The following is a 24,989-nucleotide window of genomic DNA, read 5'->3' as shown; positions in this document are numbered from 1 at the left end:
TTTAGGAAAATAATGCCATTTAAAAAAAAAAAAAAAAATACTATCAATCAAGTGTTACATGTAATCACTTCCTTTGATAACAGAAAAAACTATATTTCAGTGCTAATTTTTAAATTTATTTCCTGAACATGACAACCATGGGCTCAAAGTTATATAAAAAAGAAAACACTGTACTTGAGTTCTATTTATAAGCCTTTATTAAATAAGCTTTCACCTCAACATTAGCACCAAATAAAATGTCAATAATGCCATTAAAATAAATTCATCAACATAAAAATATAGTTTCAATACCTGTGGTGATGTTAGTTACCATGACACAAAATGCAACAGTTGGACCAAATCACAAGCGGTCTGTTAATTCGGCCATTTCATGCTGAAAAGTGTTAGTAATTTAACAAAGTTGCAAGCTCTCATAAATATTGCAGAGATTTTTTGAATTTGCGTTAATTACTGTGATCACAAAATTGCAAAATATACAGACACTCAAGTCAAGTCAAGTCAGTTTTTATTTATATAGCCAAATATCAAAAGCAAATTTGCCTCAGTCTGTACAGCATACAAAATCCTCTATCCTTAAACCCTGCTCCTTTTCGGTCATGGAATGTGTACAAGGAAATTGTATTTTGTTCATGAATTGCATCTTTTCTGGAACTGTGCATTGACATGAGCAGAACAAATAGATGAAATGAAATGAAAAAAACAGTAGACTGATAAATTGCAACATGGTGAAGCAGAATGACAATGATAAAGAAAATAACAACTAGTAAGGCAAATATCATATAATATTAACTAAGTAATAAGTGTACGTTCAAGTGTTTACAGTAAAGTTTGAAAGTGTTTGGAGTGAAGACTTTGGAGTAGAGAAAGTGTCCAGCTGGTTCCAGGTGCCACTAAGCATTGGTTGAACCTGGACCACAAAACTTCCTCTGACCACAAAGATCTGAAGACAACAGGTTACACATGCAAGTGGGCCTGCTGAGTCGATCAAGAAGAACCATCAAGTGTAGTGCTAGATGATACTGATTGAAAACAAAATATCGTGCAACAACAGCAAACAACCATCAAAAAAGTCTGGGTAAATGATTGCAACACATTGTAACAAGTGAAGACATTGGATATAGATAGTTTAGGAATGATCTGTCTTGCATTAGTTTGCTCTGATGGCCCATTACAAAACTGACATAATTTCATAATTTACATTCAGTTCCTCTATCTGTAGCTACACCAGATTGCACCATGACTTTGTCATAGCTGTAAATCTAGGAACAACAATGTAGTGTATTTGCATAGATTTTGTGATATCAACACGACTGATAAAAAAAATTGTTGTTCATTTCTATTTTCTTAAGCCCTTTCCCCACATTTAACTAATATATTCTGGCAATATTCCAAGGAAACATCAAGAGGGAAAAAGGAGCCATTAATCAGGTGAAAAGGACAGCGTGCTAATTCGTAGACTCTATTTTTTGCACATTCTCTAGAAATCCACATCTCTGGTAGAATAAATGCAGCCACGATATCCATACATACCGTTTCAGTGACAGGTGACATTTTCTGTTGGGAATATACTCTATAACATCTTGCACTGACTATGCTGTATGTTGCTCCATCTTGCTGGGACAGACTCAGCAAAGCTAGTATGCATTACCAACCTGGTATGAACACACTATCTTGTATGGTTGAAGGTTCTGCACAAAATTACAGTTTGGACCACTTTGGTATAAAATTATCCCATAATGTTTTAACATTAAAGATTCCCTCCAGACATATTTTAAGATGTATATAAAATACTCTTCTTTGAATAGTAATAATGTCTGATATGGTTTTTCCATAAAAAAAAAGTTAAATTATCTTGTAAAAATCCTTAAAATTACATCTACTACATTCTTTCCCTTCTTTTGTGGCATGGTGTTGTATCCTTTTGGGACTACTGACTAATTACTCTCTCTTTTTTTATAGCTTTGTATTGCATTAGGTTGATTTCTTGTCTTGCATGGGACTAGCATCTGTTTTTGTCACAGTGCATTGACTGGGTATGTTATTTATAATCATTTATGGTGTTGTTGTAGATGTTGTCGTCAGGGTTGATGGGATTAGGGTGTTGGGGGAAGTGTTATTGTCAATATATTTTTGTTTTGTCTGGTATTTGGTGTATGTGGGTTCGCCATGGAAATAATAAAATATACTATAAACTAAACTACAAATTCAAGAATCTATAAATATGTAAATATATTTAATTTCAGAAGTTTAACTGCTGGACACAAGATGTCTCCTGCTTCACTGTAAAGTCCATTCTCAGTGTTTGAGCACTGGAGGCTTCAAGTTTCCACATCACATGTGTGTAAGTTGCATACTGGACCTAACTAGCGCCAGATGGTTTTTTACACAGAACCATCTGAGATGTCTTCCTTGAAAACTATTTGGAAAAAGGCAGACACTGTCAAAAGAATACTTACAGCTCTGAAGTGTCAGACTTTACACGTACATTATTCTACACAGTGAAGCTCAAACACTGAACTGAAGGAACAAGAAGAAAAACATAATTTTGAGTGGAGGGGGATTTTAAAGTGGCTACTTTTATTTTGAAACATTGCCCATCCAACCGGAAACCATGTCTCCGCTAGTTGCTGTGGCAACAAGGATGTCCCTCAGTCTGTCACTGTTTTCTCCGTTGCTTCCTTTGCTGCGCTGGCGACGCCGCGGTATCCAACGGAAAAAAACAGGCATGATGTTTCCGAAAGGGAGGAAGGAGAAAAAGTATCGACGTCTCCTACAACAGTAGCAGTCACCCAAGGGTGCCCAGTACAACGTGTAGGTTACGTTTTAGTGGTTAAGTCTTATCAGGTGCAGCAGCCCCGGTTTGTCCAAGTTTGACCAAGCCGGGGAGGAAGAGGAGGAGGGGGGCGGCGGGATGGGAAGCATGTGGCGCTTTTCCTACAAATTTCCTACAAAACAGGACGTCGGTCGCAGCTGGCAAAAGTGAAAGTTCAGCTATTAATCTTCCAAATTAGTTTAGCTAGTTTAATAACTGTCTTCTGCCGTTAGAAACTAAACTGTGCGTTTAACGTTACAGCAGTGAAGGCAACATTAACGGCTGGAAAGAAACGTTACTTCCGATGGTTGAATAAATGCAACGTTTTGTCCGGAGGTAACAACGTAGTGCGAGTAAAAAAATCTGCCGTTATCTCTATTTTCAGGACGTTAAAAAGCTTACTATCAATTTATGACGGACCGTTTCTTGCTGCGGTGATCGTTTACAGCTACTACAACTAGCTTAATTTAACTTCACAGCGATTTGTGACTAGGAGGTTCCCAAACCTCAGAAACCACCAGACTCAAACTTTCTGTTGCATCAGACTGAACAACAAACATGGAGCCTGTAGTGGTAGCTCTTGTTGAGAGACAAGTAAACTAAAAAGGAGACAATAGAGAGCAAACTGAAGTTATAAATTCACTTAAGTATTGTATGCATCCTCAAGTTAAGCTGTGTAGCACATAACACGTTGCATTTCTGTTGGCTTTCGCATTAAATTTACATGTTAAACACACTATAGTGAGTTTCCGTACAGGGATTATCCAATCCACAAAAGTACAGATACTATGCAAATATAATCGTAATTTAAATCTGCAATACTAGTGTGAAAAATGCTGTAAACTGGCCGACAGATTGTGTGGGAATTAGAAATAAGAAAGTCAGAAATATTTCCTTAATTTTAGTACTTTAAATCAGATTGCCTCTCTCCCGCTTCACATTTGAATATACTGCAACCATGTAATGTTTATTTAGTGATAAAGAACAGCACTGAAAGAATAGAAAACAGAGTTATGAAAAGTGTAACAGACTACCAGTTGAGGCCTTGTTAATTAGCTCCCACAAGCTCCCCTTCACATGACAAGAGTTCATGTGACATGTCACATGCTAATAAACTGCTCATTATTTTTGCATCATACTATTGCTTGTTGACATCAGCAGGGCTGCAAACTGATGATTATATTCTAGCCTATATCAAGTAGTCTGCTGCTTATTTTCTTGATTAGTTGATTAATCACTCTAAAATATCAGAATATTGTAAAAAAAAAAAAAAAAAAAAGAATAAATCTCAAATTGACATATTGAAAAGCTTGTTTTGACACAGACCAACAGTCCAAAACCCAAAGATATTTATTTTACTATCATTGAATACTTAAAAACCAGCAAAGATTCACATTTGAAAAGCTGGAACTAGTCTTTTTTTGGCATTTTGCTTAAAAATGACTTAATATTTCATTATTAAATGGTTGTCAATTTTCTGTTAATTCTAGTTATTTGGTATTTGTAAATGAAATACAGTATATTACACTATCAACCAATGTGCATCAACAGCAGAACGATGATCCTGCTGTTAACTGAAAGAAATCCATCATATATGGTGCCTGACATCTATTTTTTTCCACTTTCAGTTCTTATAGTGGAGGCTGTGAGGTTTGATTTGTATTTTGTGTCTATGGAGAGCAGCAAAACAAACAAACATCACAACTCATGGTGATATAGAAGAGATGCATACTGTGATTGCAACAGCTGCATCAGGACCAAACACCCTCCTGTGAAACAATTTAAACTAAAATCAGTTCAAACAGAATGAGAATAAATTGACTCACAGGCTAAAAATACAACATGTTGTAAACTTAGAACATAGTGTGAATAATAGTCAAGACATCCAAATGCATTTATCATCAGCCCTTCATGTTGTGGCTCCGAATTCACTCATCTTTGGGCAAATGCTTCACAGTTCATAAAATCAAAAGGCCTGTAGTCACTTAACATAAAAATGAGTGAAGATCTTAATATCAAGTCATCTGTTTAATAAAATATATTTGCAAGCAAAATACACCAGCATTTCTGTGTCAGCATTCAGGAGTTTCTCAGCCAATTTTGATAAAACAATGATAAGCAATCTTTTTTTGTTGTTGTTGCAACTAAAATGCATTAGCTGCCCAACCAAACCAGACTTTAATTTTAAATATTCATGATTAAATTATCCCGTGAGATTACTACAACTGCAGAAACCTTAACCATCAATCTCCAATGTCTACTTTTTTATTGGTTGTACAGTCATACATCTGTTCTCATCTGCCACACAGTTATAAAAATGTCATTCAAGCTGCTACGTAGCATTGCATTGCCAATGGTACAAAAAAGGAAAAAAACAACCCAACGTGGAATGGCTACACAAGGGAGCAAAACAACGTTCTTTCCTTGCACATAATCAATTGACAATGTTTCTTACATATGCATCATCTAGGGGGGGTGTTACAGTAAAAGGAGCATAAAAAAAAGGTAAGCAGTCTAGAAGCATTTAAAAACTAGAATATGCTTAAAAAGGGGATTTACTAACCACAGCAAAGAAACCCAAAACTAAAAATATTAAAAGATTTTTGTGTCTTGGCTGTAATTAATGTCAATATCTTCATCCTCCTCAAAAGTTGCCCCTTTGTTTGTCTTTGGACAGAGACATTTTACGACTCTCAATAATATATGACTCTCAATTAGACTGTCCATTTTCTTTTTTTTTTGCATCTGCTGCTGCTCTATGATCTCAATTTTTCTGGAAAGCAGTTTTTGTCCAAACTGAGATGTAAACAAAGCTCTTCAGTGAGGATATTGTACATTGATTGAAATATAGCGAAAAAAAAAAGGGGTAAAGCACCGCTCACAATCTGAGTGCTTTACTATGGACGTACAAGTTTAACCCAATGACAAGATCGATAATTTACTAACAACTATGTAACATAAAAATACACCCAGATGCACACACACACACACACACTCAGTCTAAATTTAGGGAAAGTAATTTACGACTGTAATAACATTATTTTAAGTGTTGCCAGATAATATTTTGTATCATTAATATTGTGTAGTTGTCGTCTACAGAACGGAGCTACTAAACATTAAAAAGGCAACAATGAGAAGGCTAAAGATGCTGCCGTCAATTACAGCCGCTCCAAACTCAGAAATGTACTGAAATTCATTTTGTTTGGAAGGTAAATCCTTGTTAAAAATGTTTTCACTCATCCAAGACTTCATCATCAATACATGATTAAAAAGCAAATCTTAAATTACAACAGTGATGTTTGTTTCTGTGCAGGATGCATGTTTTTTTTGTGGGTGTTTTTTTTTTTTAAAACCCTAAATGCCAATAATTAAATGAAGATGTGAGCGAGGGTCTGGTGTGTGTTTACAGAGTCGGCCCTCGCGTCCATCACCGGTCCATCATGCTAAGGATCATCTCGGGGGTGAGGTCTCCATTAGGTGGGGGATCGGACAGCTGCGCCCCCTGTGCCATCTCCTCTCCCTGGGACAACTCCTCCAGCTGGATGGTCGACTTCCCTCCGCCGACCACCACCTCCTCGGCGGACTCATCCTCCTGATCATCTTGATCGGCTCCAACCTCCTTCTTCACGATGATGTCATCCACCTCTCCAGTGGCCTCGTCCTCCACGCGGATGATAGCAGCCGCTGTTGAGAGTTTCAGGTCAGTGTCTGGTACCAGAACTTATTGATATACTTTTCCAAATGTTTTAAATGGTTTAAAAAAAAGGAAACACTGGTGGTTTCACATTCTTGCTAATGTACAGGGTTCATTCGTATTTTGGCTTTGGCGGACTTTAAACCAGTTTCATGCCCAAACATTGATGATTGACACATGATTTTTGTGCGTACATAAACAGTCTGTATAATAAATTAGTCACAATAATTCCCTAGTGCCTTTATATAAAGCAGATAGCGTATATCAGTTTTCGATTATCAGTGGTAGTGTAATGTTATCATGTCATTAAATTAAAGCAAATTACCGTTACAAACTATAAAAACAAGTGCTCAAGGTTTTATTTCACATTTGAATTTTGTCCGATGTCGAGCACAACAGTGGAACAAATCAAAGTGATTATTTTACATAATTTTGCATACATTTGCAATAGGAAGAAAAAGTGCTTGTGCACACGTGCAAGAGACAGAGGAACATTTCATAACACATAACTGAACCCTGAAACCAAGAAATAATCAATAACATGGCTCATCATCACTTAATTGAAGACTCACTTCTTTAACTTTCAGTGTGTATCAGACCCGCAATGTTAACACATTTTGTGGTGAACTCACATGTTCACTGCCTCCCTCATGCTCCAAAATGCTCAATATCTTATAGTTTTTCAAAGCTATGGCAAATATGGTTTGTGTACCCCGCGTTTATGTGTAATGGATGTCAAGACAATGTATAGCTGCATCCTACACCTGTGTTCATAGGTGATTATATGTCTGCATAGGTGATTAATGTTGCATGATTAAAAAAACAAAACAAAGAAAAACACAGGTCCTGTTAAAAACAGATATCCATCAAACCATTAAAATATGAAATTATTTTCCATTATTCTTCCAAAACCTTTTAAAATTTTCAGCTTTTTCCTTTTCCAGGCCTGGAAAGCACAAATTTAAAATTCCATGACTTTGTTTTTCCTGACCGTCTGAACCTTATTTTTCAGTAGTTATCAGAATAATTCTCAATTAGCAGCTACTCACTTTGTGTGGCTCACAAACACTGACTAGACTAAAAAGTTTCTGCCACACTTGAATGAAATTTGCTCCAGTGTGCGGAAGTCTGATACTTACTGTCAGGTTTGCTCTTTGGGGGTCGTCCACGTTTCCTCTTGATTGGTGGCTCCACAGGGGCTGGGATGGGGACGACTGGCGGGGCCTGTTCCATCTCAATCTCAGCCAGCAGATCCTCTTCATCTTCTGCCTCGTCCAGGTCACCTTCTACATATTAAAAAAAAAAAAAAGGGGAACATTCAGCAGATATGAATTAATTTGACATAATATTACAAACAATAAAAAATGCTTTAAAAAAATAATAAAATTAAAAAAAATGATACCACAGGGGCAGACAAACAAAACAAGCACTCCTGCCTGAAGACGAAACGCCCCCTCATGTGCAGGGTAATGAGATGCTATACACACATGAAGCCTTTCTCAATACCAAGTACACCAAGTTCAGACTTGCATACTTGTACAAGTACATTACAAATGTCCGAGGACACGGTACGATCATTCTGCAACTGGAACAGCAGCGTACTCGCTGACAGCAGCAGCTCACCTTCAACACAACTACTGACTTTAATGTGACAAAATAATCTCAACTCAAAGCTCCACAAACAGTTTTTGGGTTGCGACTGATGCTTTTACAAAGTTCATAAGAACACAGATGGAGAAAGGCCTGTTGTCTCCCTCTTGTTTTTTTAGTCAAGCCATGTGTTGTGTGTTCAGATGCAACAATTAGTCAATTAATCGATCTGCAGAAAGTGTATGTGTAACTATGACAAGTTTCTGCTTTTCATTGTCATACATGACAGTTAACTGGATATCTTTGAGTTTTGGACTGTTGGTCAGACAAAAAGACATTTTAATAAATCTTCTTGAGCTGTGGGGAACAGATTCTTTTTCACCATTTTCTGACAATTCATAGACTAAACAACTGTGTCTGGCAGATTAATCAAGAAAGAAAATAACTGCTAGTAGCAGCAGCAACTGTGTGCATCCTGGCTTAGAAACACACATACCAATACGTCAACCAAGAAAAAAGAGAAAATAAAAGTGCTCTGCAATGCAAGCTTGGAGTCCTGCCTCGTCCGTCAGTCTGTCTGTCTGTCTGTCTGTGGGTCCCGCCCACACACACACACACACACATTTCTGAACATTTTGAGTACATGAAAATAAACTGAGATTACACCACTAATCATTTTAACTTTACAACTGTCCTTGGCAATACAACCCATTTTTAAGAAATTGCTTATTCTGATGTCAAATTGATGGTTTAACAACAAAATACTGAATACGAGGCTTGCAATAAAAATATTGCCTGCCAATTTACAAAAACCCAAAACAATACCTGTGTCGTCATCGTCGTCATCACCGTCCTTCCTGGCCTGCATCTTCCTCTTCCTGCCACGGCGACTCTTTTTGGGTGGAGATCCGTTTTCTTCACCAACTTCTTCGCCCGTGCAGTTCTCAGAGTGACGCAGCATGGTGTTCTGTGGAGATATGCAATGATCACAGACAGTAATGAGTTGCTGACAACTATTGTTTTACAGTGTGAAGGAGTCATAAGTTCATGGGCGAGCTAAAACTCAGAGCTCAGTCCTACCCTGCGGGTGAAAGTCTTGCTGCACTTGCTGCAGACGAAGGCAGTGGGCACGAAGTGGGGATCATGGTAGCGCTTGAAGTGCATGTCCAGAAGCTGCTTCTGCCGAAATGTTTTCTCACACTGGCTGCAGGCAAACGGCTTCTCCCCTGTGTGTGTGCGCTTGTGCATTATCATGTGGCGTTCCTGCAAGGTTAACAGGTCAGAGAAAGGACTCATTTAGCATTAAAATAAACATATTCTACATATTCCTCATGACAAACACATGCGTGGTTCAACAATAAGGTTTGCCCAATTTCCCGGGGCAAGTAAAATGCCACAGTGGGCTAGTAAATGTTTATCATTTTTTTACGATATGTTCTCGTTCTCTGGCACACAGTGTAGCCCCCTCCCCTTGCATGTATTGGAGAATATTGGCACATGCAGTTGGCCAATCAAGAATTGAGTAGGCTAGTAGTGTGATGCATGAAACAAACATCCCTCAGGATTATGTGAGCACCGACAAATAGAGGAATCAGTAGAGCAGTAGTTTTTCACTGCCATAAATAATAATGGAACAGAATTGAGAGTTCAGTTAAATAAATGGGATGGGTCAAACCATTTTAGATATGCAAGGATGTTTGTTGCTTTGCATCTTTGACACTCTGTGTCCTTGTTCTGTTTCATTTATTTATAAAAAAGTTAGACATGACAATTAACTTTAGTCTTTGTTGTTACTTGATAACCTCTAATAAATAAAACAGTTTGCATCAGGTCAGTAAAAATTGACTTTGGGCAAGTAGATTTCTGACCCTCTTGCTCGACTGGACAAGTGAAAAAACAAACAACAAAACCCCCCATTAACATTGAACCCTGTACCTGTCTGCAGCAATAGTCACACTGATCGCACTTGAAACGTTTCTCATTCTTGTGGGTCTTCTGGTGTTGGATGAGAGCATATCGCTCATGAAACACAGCATCACAGTAACGGCATTTCTTTCCTGTTTCGAGAAATGAGTGCTGCTTCCTCAAGTGAACACCTGAAAACAGAAACAGAAAGACATGAAATCAGTTTAAATAAACGCTACACAGGACTGTTTTATGGGGATAAAGATTCTGAGGCCTTCTAGTTTAGTACATACAGATTCTTCCAATTCTGCACACAGTAGAACTATTGTATAATGATTACATTTGCATAGGGCACACCGATAACTAGGACTAACAAGTTTAAGGCAATATTATGAGGTTTACATGATGTGAAATAATTTCTCTTACAAGCATCAAATCACAACACATAACTTACCAAGGTCACTCTTGCGTGCAATGACAGTATCACAGTGTGGGCAGTGGAACTTCGCCACGTTCTCTGTGTGTTTCTGCAGGATGTGCATCTTCATGGTGCCGCTCTGAGTGAAGCGAGCGTGGCAGATGTAGCACTCATACGGCTTCTCACCTGCACCAGAGAGGAGGGTGTTTGGTAAGTGAGGGACTCTTCTCAAACTGGAGAATCTTTCCAACCACTAGAAGCTGCGAGTGTGTTACCTGAATGTGTCCTCATGTGTCTCTTCAGCTTGTAAGTGTCTCTGCTGGCGTAGCTGCACAGACTGCACTGGAAGGGTCGCTCCCCTGTATGAGAGCGGATGTGCCTTTTCAACTTACTCACCTAGGAAAAGAAAAGAACATTTAAAAAAAAAAAAAACTCTCCTAGGCTACAGGGGAGATAATTAGATTAGGGAGATACTAAACAGAAATGTGATTACTTACCTCCACACTGCAATAGTCGCACATGGAGCACTTGAAGGGCTTCTCGTGTGTGTGTTTGTAGCGACGATGGCGCACCAACTCACCGCTGGTCACAAATGCCATGTCACAATCTGTGCATTTGTGTGGTCGTGTGCCTAAGAAGACAAACAGTAGCACAATTTAAGCAAAACAAAAGCCCAATCTTTTTGGTCTAAGAAAATTCAGGTAAATCCTCCATCTGGCCAGCTCTGATAGAAATGTTTAATTCATTAATCATTTAAAGCCACTGGAAACCTAAATCCACAACAGCCTTCTAACTATGTAATTTAGGGTCTTATGTACATAACAGTAAGCATCTAAAAAGTATTAGAAATTAGTTTCAATCCAAATTCAAAACATTGTCATTTAAGTTTTTGTAAACTTTCCTGATATTGGGTCTGAATTGGGCGTGGTTATGCTCGGACATTTATTACAAAAATTACGCGATCAATTCTGTGAACTAATCATAAACGACGTGATGTGCTGCGGTAAGTGTATTGTCTCATCTCCGGTTGCTGTAGTTTCTGTGTTAGTGGTGGCGTTTCTGCATCTCAACCCAGTTGATTTTGTTATATTCTTCATTACTGCGGCTAATTACTTGCTGTACATTTAAACTCATACTAGTTCTACTTAAGCACTTTTAGCCCGCTCCTTCATTTAGTGACTTTCTCGCTGATCCCAGTTGTTTACATGCTTTTCAGATCAGCTGGTTACTTTAGCTTAGCAGTTAGCGATGGCTTCCCTCTCCTGTTCTCACTTATACAGTGTGTCTTATGTTTAGCTATACCTCTGCCTCTTTTAGTGATAATGGTTCATGTAATAAATAGTTTATTTACTGCGTTGGAGGCAAGGCTCCAAACCATGGAAACCCAGTCGTTACCTACTGTAGTTAGCCAGCCCCCAGTAGCCGGTGCGGGTGTCAATCAAAACGTGTTCTACCACGTCTCCAGTCTTGAGAAATGGTCTAAACATCAAAATTAGCTGTTTTTTTAAAACTAGGTTTTCTAATAGTTCTGAACGTTTATTTTCACTCAGTTTTTTGTGGATGCTTAATGAGACACTCAGCTTTGATGTCCAATATGCATTTTTACTATTTCACGCCAAATTTCAAGAAGCTTTAAATGATCAAAAATGTTTCCATTATCAGCACATTGATGTCTACATATGAACTATTTAAATACCTGTATGTGTGTTGAGGTGGTTTCTCAGCAGTGTGACTGTTCTAAAGGCCCGTCCACACAGGTGGCATTTATGCGGTCTCTCGTCTGTGTGGCTCTTCATGTGTCGGTCCAGGTTGGAGCGACGAGGACAGGTGTAGCTACACAGCTCACACTGGAAAGTCTTCTTAACACCTGCACGCAAAAAGTAGAGATAATGGTTTAATATAAAAACACCATAAACAAGCCCATTTTAGGATCATAAAGAGAAAGTTCATATAGCCAGTCAACATGTTTCGATATAGTACATCAAGAAAGTGTTTAAGTCAAACCTTTTTTCTTGATCTTGGTGGGTTTAGGTGGCTTCATGTTGCCCACAACCTTCTCAGCATTCACCTCGGACAGCAGCCCCTCCTGTTGCTCTTCTTCAAAGTCGTACACAGAAACATCCATGTCACGATCACCCTCTGCATAGCGCAGGCGGCTCTTCTTTCCTTTCTTTCCTTTACGGATAGCGGTAATGGGCTGGTAGTCTGAGTCCTTGTGCCAATCAGGGTCTTCTTGCTGGGGCTCAGAGGGTTCCTGTTCTGCTGCTTCCTCTTCCTCCTCCCCCTCTCCCCTTGTCCCTTGAAGCTCGTCATGGGCTGCCTGGAGCTCCTCCTGCTCCACGGTCTCCACTTCTCCATTGGCACCCACTTTCACCACCTAAAAGAAAAGATTTTTGTTGACCAGACTCTTTTCATCGTCAGAGTTCACATGTTTCACATCTTAAGAGGACATAATTCAAAAAGGACTGATTTTGTTTCACAGTAGTCCACAATCATGTCTCACCTGGAAGCCCTCAGGCAAGGGAAGAGTGTGACAGATAACCGGATCTGCTTCCTTGTTAGCTGCTGAAGCATCAACGTAGGTGGCCTGGAACCCCTCTACAGTCGCTGTTGTGACCGGTACCTGCACCAGCTGAAGCTGACCAAGACCTAAAGCAGCACCTGCCTGCTCCTCCATGTTCACCACCTACACAGAAGAATTAATTGTCAAAAAAAATGTTTTACATCATAGAAAATTACTGACAACCCATCATTAGCTTAAACCATGACCCACACCTACCTGGAGGGTGATGATCTGACCCTCCTCTCCACCAGTAACAGTCACTGTGCCGCCTCCCTCCAAGACCTCAGTCTTCATTTGCAGCAGAGTCGGATCGAGAGCGTCCATCACCATCATCTCCATGTTACCAGCCACCTCTCCTTGTGGAGCTATGGCTGCTCCTTGGATCAACGCCTCTCCGCCCTCTGGCAGGACCTTCCCTTCAGGAGCCAGGGCAGCAGCCTGAGCGGTCTCCATGGAAACAACCTCGCCCTCCATGGCAACGGGCCGACCAACACTCTTAAATAGAGGAGACAAAAATTTGACAAAAGTGAGCATCTGTGAATGTGGTTTTAATAATAAATGTTCATGGCAGGAAAACGTTTTAACTGTCATTCATGGTTCCAAAATGACTATCGTGGGAAATATCTGCTAACCAGACTCAGAGTCATGATTCCAATCTCTTCTTGAACAATGTTTTAAACTGTGACAACATTTGGGTACAAATGAACCATGTAATATTGACAAACTACATTTCAGTTGATAAAAATCAAATGTGAACACTCAGTTTTACTTTCATTTAAAGTAAGTTGTGTGCTGGAACAAACAGAGGGGGGAGCTATCACTCATAAATCTAAAAGGTTTTGAGGGGATATAATATAGCAGCTACTGGTGTTCACAGTTACAGTCCTCTCGTTTGGATATTACACCACTTAAATGTTCACTCTAGCAATGTATTAATGCTGTAATGTTAAAAATAATAGTTATCATCTCTACCTTAATTACAATTGATGAGATGCAGGTAACATTATACCAGTTGAACAAACAAAAAGCTTCTAAATGTCAAATAATCACAAAAATTCTGTATTGCTCACATTTCTCCAGTGGTATTGAGCCCTTGTTAGCAGAGTTTTTGAGATATCCTCTACTGAACCATCAGCCAGACATACCAGTAACAACTGAAGTGAATAGATTTTAGCTCGTGGTGCTCAGAAGTACTGAAAACAGGGCTGACGTTTGACCACCAACTCGAAACCAAAAGTGTCTTCATAGAGACATCACGAACAATTCACAGGCCCCAGTGAACGGTGTTCATCAGGAACAATTTTTCTGAGAAAAGATTAAAATAGTAAAATACTGCCCACAGTGAGATCTGGGACATTTACAACTTACTTTTAATAAGCTCAATGCTGTGAGCTCCACAAATAAAACCACATTTACCACCATTGGTTAGTAGCGTCAGCAGTGGGAAACTCAGTAACTGTAGTGTAGTTAGTCTACATTAGGGGCAGTTGTTTTGTCTTTTAGATGAACTGACCCTCTAATAGATCATTGAAGGATCATCAATGACTTTGTTTACTGACTATTCAACTTTCTGAACTGTGTTTCCTTATTTAACGTGTAAGTTAACAGTCCAACTACAAGAGCTGGGCTGTCATTTTTTTTAAAAATTACTTAACTAAATATGTGGAAAACCAGAAGTTCAAAACAGGTTATACAGACTCAGAGTTAAATATATAATGAATATAACGGCTTCTGGGTTGAGTTTTATAGAAACTAGGGCAGAGTTTTGTGCATGTAAGAGTCAGTTAAAGCGGTGAGTTACAGGAACTTAGTGCAAAACTCAAGTCAACAATATGTTATGAGGAAACACAACGTCTGTTAGTCTGTTGTGCAAGACTGCATTATAGAAACTGTCCAACAGCGAGGTAAACTGGGTGAAAACTCGTGTGCTAAGCTGTGCTGATTAGACGATTGATTGTGTGCATCTGTTGATAAGTCGATCAATCAATCAATCAGCGCTACAAAGTCGCTCTTTCGCCTTTGTTAGAAACGTTTCTATTGTAGCGAGCAGCCCGTAGCGACCAGTTATTAGTGTATCATTGATCAAATGGTAATAAAAACTACTTTAACATCAACTCGTGTTAGTTGTTGAACTGGGAGGCGCGAGTACGTCTGAAAACAGGAAACAAAGGGCACGAGAAGATGGACGTCAGGCCTGAACAAACTTAAAACAGAAATGCTGATAAGCGCAACCATCCCGGTGCAATCAGCCCCAAAAATATCAGCCAAAAACCACGAAAACACTCGACTGAGAGAGGCAGTTGCAGTTTAGAGACGGATTTAGTGAATTTTGGATAACGATAGAGGGAGACAAACACCCCCCGCCAGCCGCCTGGCCGGTAAGCCCGACCGTGACACCTAGAGGCCGGCGACGGCTCCTACAAAAACGTTTCCGTGTTTGGGGCCAAAGTAGCCACTTTACTCACCGCCGAGTGCTTCTTTTCCTCCTGTTATGTTGACCCAAAAGCTGCGACGGCGGCTGCAGCTCCTTTCAGTCCCGCTGAGGACGTCTGTACGTGCTATGTGGGTCGGGCTAATAATTTTCCCCCGCTTTGCTCCAGGAGAGTGGGCCCAACACAAAATGGAGGCCCTTAAGAGGCAACTGAGCATGCGCACACACAGCACCCGAGGGAGTAAAGGGGCGTGGTCGAGCTGTGACTGTGGGTGGTGGGCGCCAGATTTGAATCCAGACGTGGGCGTGGCGACTGCAGAGAGGATTATATTGATTAGTTTTAAATGGGGATTATTAACTGGTTTTCTGATGACAAGTGTGAATTACTTTTGCCTGAGAGCGATTTACAGACTTCAAACATCTTCCTGAACAGTCAAACTCCAGTTTACGAGTAACATTTTGTGAATTAAAGCAATTCATAAAATCATCACAAGAGGGCAGTGTGATAGTGGGCCTCTCATCCAGAACCATGTTCAGATCACCACCTATTAATACATTTTCTGTAGCATATCTTTCTTTGAGCTGTAAAACCGTTTCTTTGACATCAACAAGAATTTATATTTTGCATTGTGTTGCAGTAACCATAAATATTTCCCAGAACTAGTGAGGTTGCGATTGTATGTCTTTTTCATAAGGATTTGACACATATATTGTGTGTTGCATATCATCGCTCTCTCTCTTCCCTCACTTACTGTAATCTCTGTATGCTATTTAATAAAGGCAAAAGAAACTAACAACAAAACACATTCAGTTAGAAATATACAACATATTAACACAAAACTGATATTAATGAAAGTCTAAAAACTCTGAAGATCCTGTAATAAAGCAGGACCCACTTTATGGCCCTTAGCATGTCGGTTGATATTAGTTTTTATTGTTACATATTCCCAAAAAGATTTTCAGATAAATCAGAAACAAATGAGTTGAAACACACTAAGTCTTGAGCTTGTGGGGTCCCTGCAGTTCTGGAGACTCGGGGCTGTTGTCTTCTTTGTTTTGCCAGGTTGACAATTCAGCTTTCAATATTACATGTCATATATTATGTGTAGTATATTAAACCATAAAATCAGTATTTTCCTTATGATTTTTAAGAGTTACTAACTCCAACATTAATAATATCATTTGCCTTCTGCTAGGAAACAGTACAACCAGCTGCAACATCACTGGAATATATGGTATTATTGCAGTTTGCATTAAATCTCTATCGTAGTCATGCAGTGAGTAATCTGCTTTGTGGTCATTTTCAGGTTGATAAAAGATAAACGTCAGGATGTCAATCTGATCAGGAATGGTGTTAGAATATTTAAGTAAGAAAATCAGAAAATGATCCTCTTGTTCATCAGTTATCGACATCTGTAAATCCTCACATCATGTGTGGTGCAGCAGTTTTAGAGAATCAGAATTTTGAACCGTCAGTCATTTGCGATATCTACACATTATTTTCGTTGTGCCAGTGTAACTGTTATATCCTTATTTCCACTGATGTTATATCTACATTTGAATTCATGAAACACAACGCTGTCTGTCCCACACACCTGCGTCCAGGCGGCTGTTGCATCTTTCTAAGGCTCAGAAGGCTTCATAGTTTGATGAAAGCAGCATTTACTGGTCATAATCTCGTGTCTCATATTTAAAAGAAGTCATAGTGTTTGAAGAGTTATACTACCTCATTTTGCTAATTTAAAGTTGTCTTATTTTGGTGTAAAATAACAACTTGCTGCAGAGAAAATAGATCTTTTTCTTCCTGCCTCTGCCCTGACAGAGTAAGCCCTCCATATTTCATTTAAAAGAGGAGTCTCCCCAACATATTAACAAAAATTCACAGTGCTACATATGCCTGTTACAATAACCTAGGTCTATAACAACTGCAGAATCACGCTGAAATAGCTGATGTCATATATTGAAAAAGCTGACATGGATTCATCAATGGAAAACAGGTTAGTTCTGGTTTGTTATGTTGTGTTGAGAATAGAAGGAAACTTTGAGAAAAGTAGAAAAAAAGAAAGACTGGGTTTGACCACTATTGCAGTAAATCAATGTTGAAATGCTATCAAATAATTCTTTAATCTAACAATAATACCAATGTAAATTATACATTTATATTAAAGTGTTTCAAATCACAAATTGTGCTGCTTGGTTTGAATATTTAAATATCAAATATTCAGGCAACACAATTCTCATGAAACTTGCCACATAGGCCCTCAGGGGAATTAGGAGTATAATTACTAATAGACTAGTGCTTGTAGGTGTCTGTCTGTGTCCTATTTTATGGCTTCTGAGCAAGATTACAGCTCATTATCAAGGTTTCTAATGATACTCTTTTTCTCCTGGTATTGGTGTGAATGAAAAGCGAGATATCTCTCATTGAAATAAAAGACAACACAATTTTATGCAGGCTATTGGGCACTTTTTTAGTGACAGAAGAATCTATCAGGTCAGTCTTTCACTTACAGTATTTCAGAACATTTTTTACCGCATATAAAATAAATTATTAATTTGTTACATAACCAACAGAACATTTTGTTCAATTCAGTTATTTCTATTGCAGTATATTCATGTATATTTTATATATATATATGTGTCACTGCCTATATTTGCAGGATGAAACAAATGTCAGTGCGGCCACTTTATTCTTCTCTCCCTGCCTCTTCTTATTTTATCAACATCTTTTTCTCATGGTTTTCCTCTCGGAGGGGAGGAGGGCAGAGAAAGGCGAGGTTCTGTTGTCAAATCTGTCAGTCTAGCCAGCCTGGCCCCTCCCACCTCAGCGGAGGCATTACATACTGCTGGTGCTTGTGCTCTTAGCAACGGTGCCTCAGCAACAGAGCCAAGGCAACAGAGCTCCACGGCAACAGCGTGCCGTGTCTCCCCAATGGAGCTGCCATTGGGCGGACCAGCGCTCAGGCACTACACCCAGAGCAGACCGAGACCACACCGACAAAAACTGAACTATCGTCCCAGTAGACCGCAGGTACTGTGATGGAGGAGAAGAGAGGTTTTTAAAAAATGGAGAGTGAGGGAAAGGTGGCGTGTGTGTGTGTGTGTGTGGAGAGAAAATGGAAGGGAGGGAGAGATGTAATAGGGTACAGAGGGGAGAGGCAGGGGGAAGGGAAGGATGGAGGGGGAGTGCTGTAAAAGATGCCTGGTCCCTGCTTGAATAAGGCAGTGCCATTGTACCGGTCACCAGCTGTTTGAAGAACCCATAATTGGCTTTTTTCTGTGCATAAGAGCTTGACGGCTATGTGTGAGTGCGGGTGGTAGTTTGGTCTGAATGTCTTTTCTTGCTCTCACTGAAAAAAGCAAGTGGCGTTGTATTCTGTCACAGGATTCTATATCAAAATGTAGAGTGTGTGTGTGTGTGTGTGTGTGTGTGTATGTGTATGTGTGTGTGTGTGTGTGTATGTGTGTGTGTGTGTGTGAGATCATCTCCATTTTCCGATGAGCTGATCATGTTGTCACAGAGCTATTTGGCTGTAGACATATAGTCACTCCCTTGGAGTCTGTGGCCAGTGAGACAAAATTCAACCAATTCCCCTGACAGGATATCATGTAACGGTGACTTCTGCTAAATTTGTGTTCTGCAGTCAACTTCTTGGCTTTTATTGCTACTTGTGGGCTCAGATGTTAATATAATCAGGGTGATTCAACACTGTATAGCTGCAATTTTGATATCACATTACCCACGTTGGCAAAATGAGTTATCGTGCTCTCATTCCTCATGTAAAATCCTGTGACGCCCCCCCATTGTACGTTACTGAGCAACTGACTCCCAGGAGGCTGGTTTGTAGCATGACTGGATGAGAGATTCACACTAAAATACACCTATAGAGGCAGAAAAATCACTAGTGCAAGTGTGTGTGGGTTTTTTTTTTATAGCTGAGGGTTATGTAATGTAAAGTTACATATGATGCAAGTAGCTCTTCATCATCTTCGATATAAAATGTCCCTGTGTTTGTGTTTTCTGTGTATGTGTGTGGTAATTAGGAGACAATAATTGAGAGTGAAAATGAAGTCCTTGAGCTCATGGGGCGAGTGGATGAAGGAGTTGAAGAGTTCTTTACTAAGAGAGTACTTCCTGCTGATACACTGTGAGTATCACCATGCAGCTGCCAAATTAACCTCTTTATAGTTCCTTGATATTTAGCTAATACAGATACTAACAACACAGCTTTAACAAAGTTAGACTATAATTCACATAGAGTATTGATTTGATATATGATTCTTGATATAGGAAAAAGCAAGATGAGGAATCTATCACAGTGCACGAAGTGGCTCCTGCCAGCTCTGCCCCTTGTCCGCCCCCAACAAAAACCCTCAGGAGGAAGCTCGGTGATTTCTTTACACTCAGAAAGAGGCGAGGTCTGAAATCAGAGACGAGCCATGAGGGGCGACCCAAAAAGGCCTCCATTGCCGATCTCATTCGCCCTCTCAGGGAGGTTGCCAGAGCTGAGAAAGAAAAAGATAAAGAGAGAGTCAAGGAACATGATAAGGAGAACGAAAAGGAGAAAGCGAAAGAACATCCCGGCGCTGTCACTGGAGAATCAGCTGTTCAGGAGACACCTGTTTCTGGTGCTCCGCCGCTGAGGGGTGAAGCGGTGCCTCCCCGCCGGGCTCTCAGAGAGGGGAAGTCCCAGTCTCTTATTCTGCTGTCTGGATCAGCAGCAGCAGCGGGGTCTACTAATGCCAGAAACACTGCAAAGGTGAGTGTTACAGCAGTTAAAAATACATTTAGATTAGTGGATTTAAGTTTTGAAAATCACTCTGCTGTTGCTGATTTCAGAAACAATTCGAAGGCCAACATAGCTTTGAACAGAAACTCCATCTCATGCTTCAACGTATTGGAGTTTCCAAAGCCCAGCCAGGAGAGACACAGGTGTGTGACCGTGTATGTCTGAATTTAGATATGTATTTAATATCCATATAGCAACATTAAAAAGATCTGAATACCTCTCTAATCCTTGTAGAATCAGGAGGGAGAGATGAAAAAGGCAGAATCTGAAGGTACGTCCTATTATCTGTTTGATGTTAAATATGATTAAACTCTCCTCTGCTCCAGCTTAATGATAATGAGGTGATAGCAAAATGAAATGAAAGTTAAGGGATTTATCTCAAAAGGAGAGACTTTTTGACATGGATCAGTTTTCCATTAAAAGACGTAATATCTCAGACACTGGACTGTTCAGACAAGTATTTTCTCCACTATGGGGACTTTATAGAGACTTAATTCTTCTGGTAAAATATGATCTAAATGATCTTTGTGCCTCAGGTACTATCATTGACAGTAAACCTGAACCACCCCCAACTTTCACAAAACCCAGAACGATGTCAGCGTCATCAGGTAAAATACACAACACAAAAACACTGATTCACGGTCTCGTATGTATATGATAATTTAAATAACATGCACATTCACTCTTTTCTTTAGATACAAGGCATCAAATTCGACCAAGTGTGTCAGCACACGAGTCAGCCGGGAAACCTGCTTTGCTTCCAAAGCCAGTTATAAAGCCAGGTCCGCCCCCTACAACATCTGGCCGCAACACACCTGAGAACGAGCTAGCCCAAATACAAGAAGGGGAGACGAACACGCCCACTAAACTCAGTCCGACTGCAGCTCCATCTGCCCTCAGTGCTACCACTACTCCCACTGTACCGACAATCTCAGACTCAGTCCCTGACTCAACTAATGTTACTACTTCCCCTTCAAGTACTGTAACTCCCTCTGACACAGATATATGCACTGACTCTGTTGACGCTACTGCAGCAGCTACAACACCCACGAATGTTACAGAGCTTGACAGCAAAGCTTCCGTCTCTGAAGCTAGTGCTACTACCGCCGAACTACCCACCCCGACCTTCCTGACAACCCTGACAAGCACCACCACACCCACAGAGCCCCCTGCCCCTGTCTCAGTTACTTCCACTCTCTCTGAGTCCATTACTCCGAGTCTCTCTGTCACTTCCAGCTCAACAACAACAATAACTTCCATTACCACCTCGGAAGCTGTTTCTGCTCCCAGCAATGAAAGCTCGGTTTCCACAATGTCAACAAATCTGTCAACTAAATTGACTTTGCCAGAGTCAAATGGTTTTCTCTCAGTTGGTAGTGGTGCAGCTATTTCTGTCATCACCACTGTAGGCACCAGCGTGTCCGATACACCATCAGACTTCTCTACCAGTTCAGTTGCTACTGTAGCTAGTGATGATTTCACTTCAGTCTCTGCCACCTCCACTATCTCTGTAACTTCAGTTTCGTCAGTTACTAAAACTACATCCCTGCCTCCTAACTCAAGTGATACCATTACAACTCCAGTTTCACCTGACACCCCTGTTACCAGTTCCTCCACCATTGTTTCTCCTGCCCTTCCTTCCACTAGCGCCACCTCTTCCACCACCGCTACCAGCCCAACATCCACTGACTGCATGAACTCTACTTCCGCCATTACTCACCCAGCCATTCCTAGCCCCGCTGACATCTCCGTCCCCTCCACTTCTTCCAGTGAAACAAACCCCACAGATACCACCACCACCACCAACGCCAGTTTAACAACAGCAGCTGCAGTTAGCTCCCCACTCATGACTGACTCAGACCTGCCTGACCCTAACAACGACAGCGCTACCCTCACACCAACTATCTCTAGCCTCCCTGCTACTGATAACTCAAGTGCTACTTCTCACCATTTGACCAGTGCAGCGCCCTCTAATGATAGTCCAGGCCAAGATAATGATTTACAGACACATCCTGAAGAAAGATCCAGTCTGGAGCCTGCAGTAAAGGGTACAGGTAAGTTTATGTAATGTATGATTGTGTGAGTGCGCTTCTCTGCTTTTACATGTCCATACAGTAGATCTACGTATGTGTTTCCCTCTCCCAACAGCAGATGAGGAGCTTGAGGTGGTTCAAAAGAGCAAGCAAACTGAGAAAAATGAAAGCAAGACAGTCATCGACGGTGAGAAGGAGAGTGAGAATTATAACGAGAAACCAGCTGAAGTCAACAGCGAAGTGACAAAGAAAGTAGTGCAGGAAGAAAGCGTGAAACCTGAAGAAGTCACAGTGACAACAGAAGTGGGGACGGCTCAACCTGCATCAGGGAAGGAGGGTTTACTGTTTAGCAACGAGGGAGCGATAAAGGGTCAGAATCAAGAAGAAACTAAGGCAGTGGACGAGAAGTAATTCAGAAATCAAGAAATTGCTAAATATGGGACCAACTACTGTGACGGGGGCAGGAGAGGCCACAGTAAAGGGTAAAAGGGGCGGAGGGTGGGGAGGGCAAGGGGAGGGGGGGGACGATCCATGGCACTTCCTACAGGGACCACCACATTACAGCAGCACACCACAAAGGGTGGGCCACTGGACCAAAGAACTGAGATCCCCTTGGTGTGATGTAATCAACAAATCCAGCAGTGTCTTTGTCCTTTTTTAACTTCTGTTTGAATTTTGCATTGCACGTATGATTATGTACCATAAGACAACTACTGTGGTAAAATACACCATGTTTACAATAGATGGATAAGAGACATAGTTATGACTATTAAATGGAATATTGAATTGACTCAGTCGTTCCCTCAGCGTCTTTATCAGCAAATACATTACTCATAACAAATATATTTGTTTTGACAAGAAAATGTCACATCAAGGTTCTCCACATCTCATGGTCATGGTTGTCATGGAGATAGCTCAGGTGTCATTATGTGACATTAGTATGAAACTTCATTCATGCGTTAACAGGTGGTCATATTAGGGAGTGTGGAGGAAGCCCTGTCCCTGTTAAAAATGGTCTTAATTGGCACATTTGAATGGCCTGATTACAACTAAGCAACCTTCACCCACTGAAGAAGACCATGAGATGTGGTTGAAAGTACTAAAATAGTAAAGTGAGATTAGGATTTTTTGTCAAGCTACTGTTTCCAAGGTCAAGAATGAACTTTCAGGCTGAAGTTAATGTTTGTTTGAAGCTTCTGGGGTTGAAAATGTTAAAATATATACATTTATGTATTTATTTAGTATTATTTATTTGTAAAGGGGCCATGTACAATATCACACATAAATGTTACTATATATATTAAGTGTTCAAGCTAACATAAAAGTCATGTTTTTATTTCAGAGTGCTTCACATTACAGCATTAGTTAGATTATATACAGTATGTGCAGCAGAGGTTTGTTTAACTGAACTCTAAAATGGAGGTCATTCAAGAAAATTAACATTTTGTAATGTTAAGGTTTAACAAAAACGGTGACATTTATATCCAAATTATTTTTTCTTTACAATCTAAATTGTAGCTGAATGCTTTGAGTCACATGTATCACCAAACTCAAATACTTCAAATAGGTTACTGTATATATCCCAGCATCTAACTGGTTAAAACCTGTAGTGCAGGATGAAATGAAGGTGTTCCTCCAGTCACGACTGCTGCGGGGAGTAAAGAGACTATTTTAAGCCTCATTTACACAGTGCTTCTTGGATTAGTTTTACTTTAGTCCTTGTGAAAAAAGTGACTACAGAAAAGCATTAATGTTGATATTTTATATAGTGGATATTGATGCCTGTTGATGCTGATAGGGAGACACCCTACCGATCCAATGAAAGTCCTGCTGGAGGGTAAACAGCGCTAACACATCAAGACCTCTATCAGGTGTTCTTAATACACAAAGTCAAAAACAGAAATATATTTCAGCTGTGAGGAGATGAGGGCAAATAACACAAGAAATAACCATTCCTATTGGTATTTTTCTTCTTAGCAACTACACTTACAATAAAATCACACCTTGTTCTTTTCTAGAGATGTTTTTTCCCTCTGATTTATGATTGTCTAGAATATCTTATTGTTGATTTCTCCTCTATCAGACCCAGCAGCTCTCTGCAGTGCAGCATAGTCATATCATATCATAAAACTTCCCCGGATGCCATTGATGCCTGACAAAAGAAAGCATCAAGTTTTTATTGGAGAGACAGAGAGAATTCATTACAGTTTCAGTTCTGGCTGATAAAATTCACAGTTCTTCTGTAAAAATGACTTTCATTAACATATATTATAGCTTATTAGTAATAATTTAATTGAATTAGAAATAAAAGTACAATAAAACTACAGTGTAGTTTCATTTTAAAAGGATGGATTATTTACATTGCCTAAATGAACACAAAAACATGTTTTTCTTGCCATAATCATCCTGTTCATACTGATCATTAGAAGATCCCTACATGATGCACTCACAATGTAAGTGATGGGGGACAAAATCCACAGTCCTCCTTCTGTGCAAAAATGTATTTAAAAGTTTATCTGAAGCTAATATGAAGCTTCAGCCATCTAAATTAGTCAAATCAAGTAGATATCTTTCTACGTTACAGTCTTTTTAGTGCCAAAGTCCCTCTTTTTGTCATTGTACTTCCACCGCAGCTCAACAGGGAAACACAAAGAGGGAATTTGATGCTAAACAGACTGTAAACGTGTCAGATATCCACTTGATACAAACGCAGACTGCTGAAGCCTCAAATAAGCTTCAGATAAACTTTTAAA

At 39.9% G+C, this 24,989-nt stretch overlaps 2 protein-coding genes across 2 annotated transcripts; one reads left to right on the top strand and one right to left on the bottom strand.

The window, feature by feature from the left end:
• Positions 1 to 5,538: 5,538 nt before the first annotated feature.
• LOC122980357 (transcriptional repressor CTCF-like) lies at positions 5,539 to 15,648 on the bottom strand. The gene is made up of 13 exons (XM_044348298.1): positions 15,448 to 15,648; positions 13,199 to 13,477; positions 12,923 to 13,105; positions 12,424 to 12,796; positions 12,116 to 12,286; positions 10,917 to 11,050; positions 10,695 to 10,815; positions 10,456 to 10,605; positions 10,032 to 10,192; positions 9,177 to 9,359; positions 8,922 to 9,063; positions 7,646 to 7,792; positions 5,539 to 6,496 (listed from the first exon to the last, which is right to left on the bottom strand). Exons 2-13 carry the CDS (start codon positions 13,454 to 13,456, stop codon positions 6,240 to 6,242), a joined length of 2,280 nt encoding a protein of 759 aa, XP_044204233.1. The 5' UTR covers positions 13,457 to 13,477; positions 15,448 to 15,648; the 3' UTR covers positions 5,539 to 6,239.
• LOC122986396 (mucin-5AC-like) lies at positions 9,144 to 23,026 on the top strand. Its single transcript, XM_044357645.1, has 10 exons — positions 9,144 to 9,242; positions 10,535 to 10,629; positions 18,279 to 18,444; positions 19,458 to 19,561; positions 19,705 to 20,173; positions 20,254 to 20,346; positions 20,438 to 20,474; positions 20,740 to 20,811; positions 20,899 to 22,257; positions 22,352 to 23,026. The coding sequence occupies exons 1-10, from the start codon at positions 9,144 to 9,146 to the stop codon at positions 22,645 to 22,647; spliced, it is 2,790 nt and encodes a 929-aa protein (XP_044213580.1). The 3' UTR covers positions 22,648 to 23,026.
• The last annotated feature ends 1,963 nt before the right edge of the window (positions 23,027 to 24,989 follow it).

Source organism: Thunnus albacares, chromosome 1 (assembly GCF_914725855.1).
Source record: "Thunnus albacares chromosome 1, fThuAlb1.1, whole genome shotgun sequence".
Taxonomy (NCBI): domain Eukaryota; kingdom Metazoa; phylum Chordata; class Actinopteri; order Scombriformes; family Scombridae; genus Thunnus; species Thunnus albacares.
The sequence above is the reverse complement of the archived record's forward strand: the minus strand, read 5'-3'. Positions and strand labels throughout refer to the sequence as shown.

Excerpts from the sequence above, each read along its gene's own strand:
- LOC122986396 (XM_044357645.1), top strand. The coding sequence starts at position 9,144 with ATGGGCGAGCTAAAACTCAGAGCTCAGTCCTACCCTGCGGGTGAAAGT. Across the intron at positions 9,243-10,534 it reads GGCACGAAGTGGGGATCATG|GATGTGCATCTTCATGGTGC; the intron begins GTAGCGCTTGAA and ends GTGTTTCTGCAG. Across the intron at positions 20,812-20,898 it reads AACGATGTCAGCGTCATCAG|ATACAAGGCATCAAATTCGA; the intron begins GTAAAATACACA and ends TCTTTTCTTTAG.
- LOC122980357 (XM_044348298.1), bottom strand. The coding sequence starts at position 13,456 with ATGGAGGGCGAGGTTGTTTCCATGGAGACCGCTCAGGCTGCTGCCCTG. Across the intron at positions 12,287-12,423 it reads CACCAAGATCAAGAAAAAAG|GTGTTAAGAAGACTTTCCAG; the intron begins GTTTGACTTAAA and ends TTTTGCGTGCAG. Across the intron at positions 10,816-10,916 it reads GCGACTATTGCAGTGTGGAG|GTGAGTAAGTTGAAAAGGCA; the intron begins GTAAGTAATCAC and ends TTCTTTTCCTAG.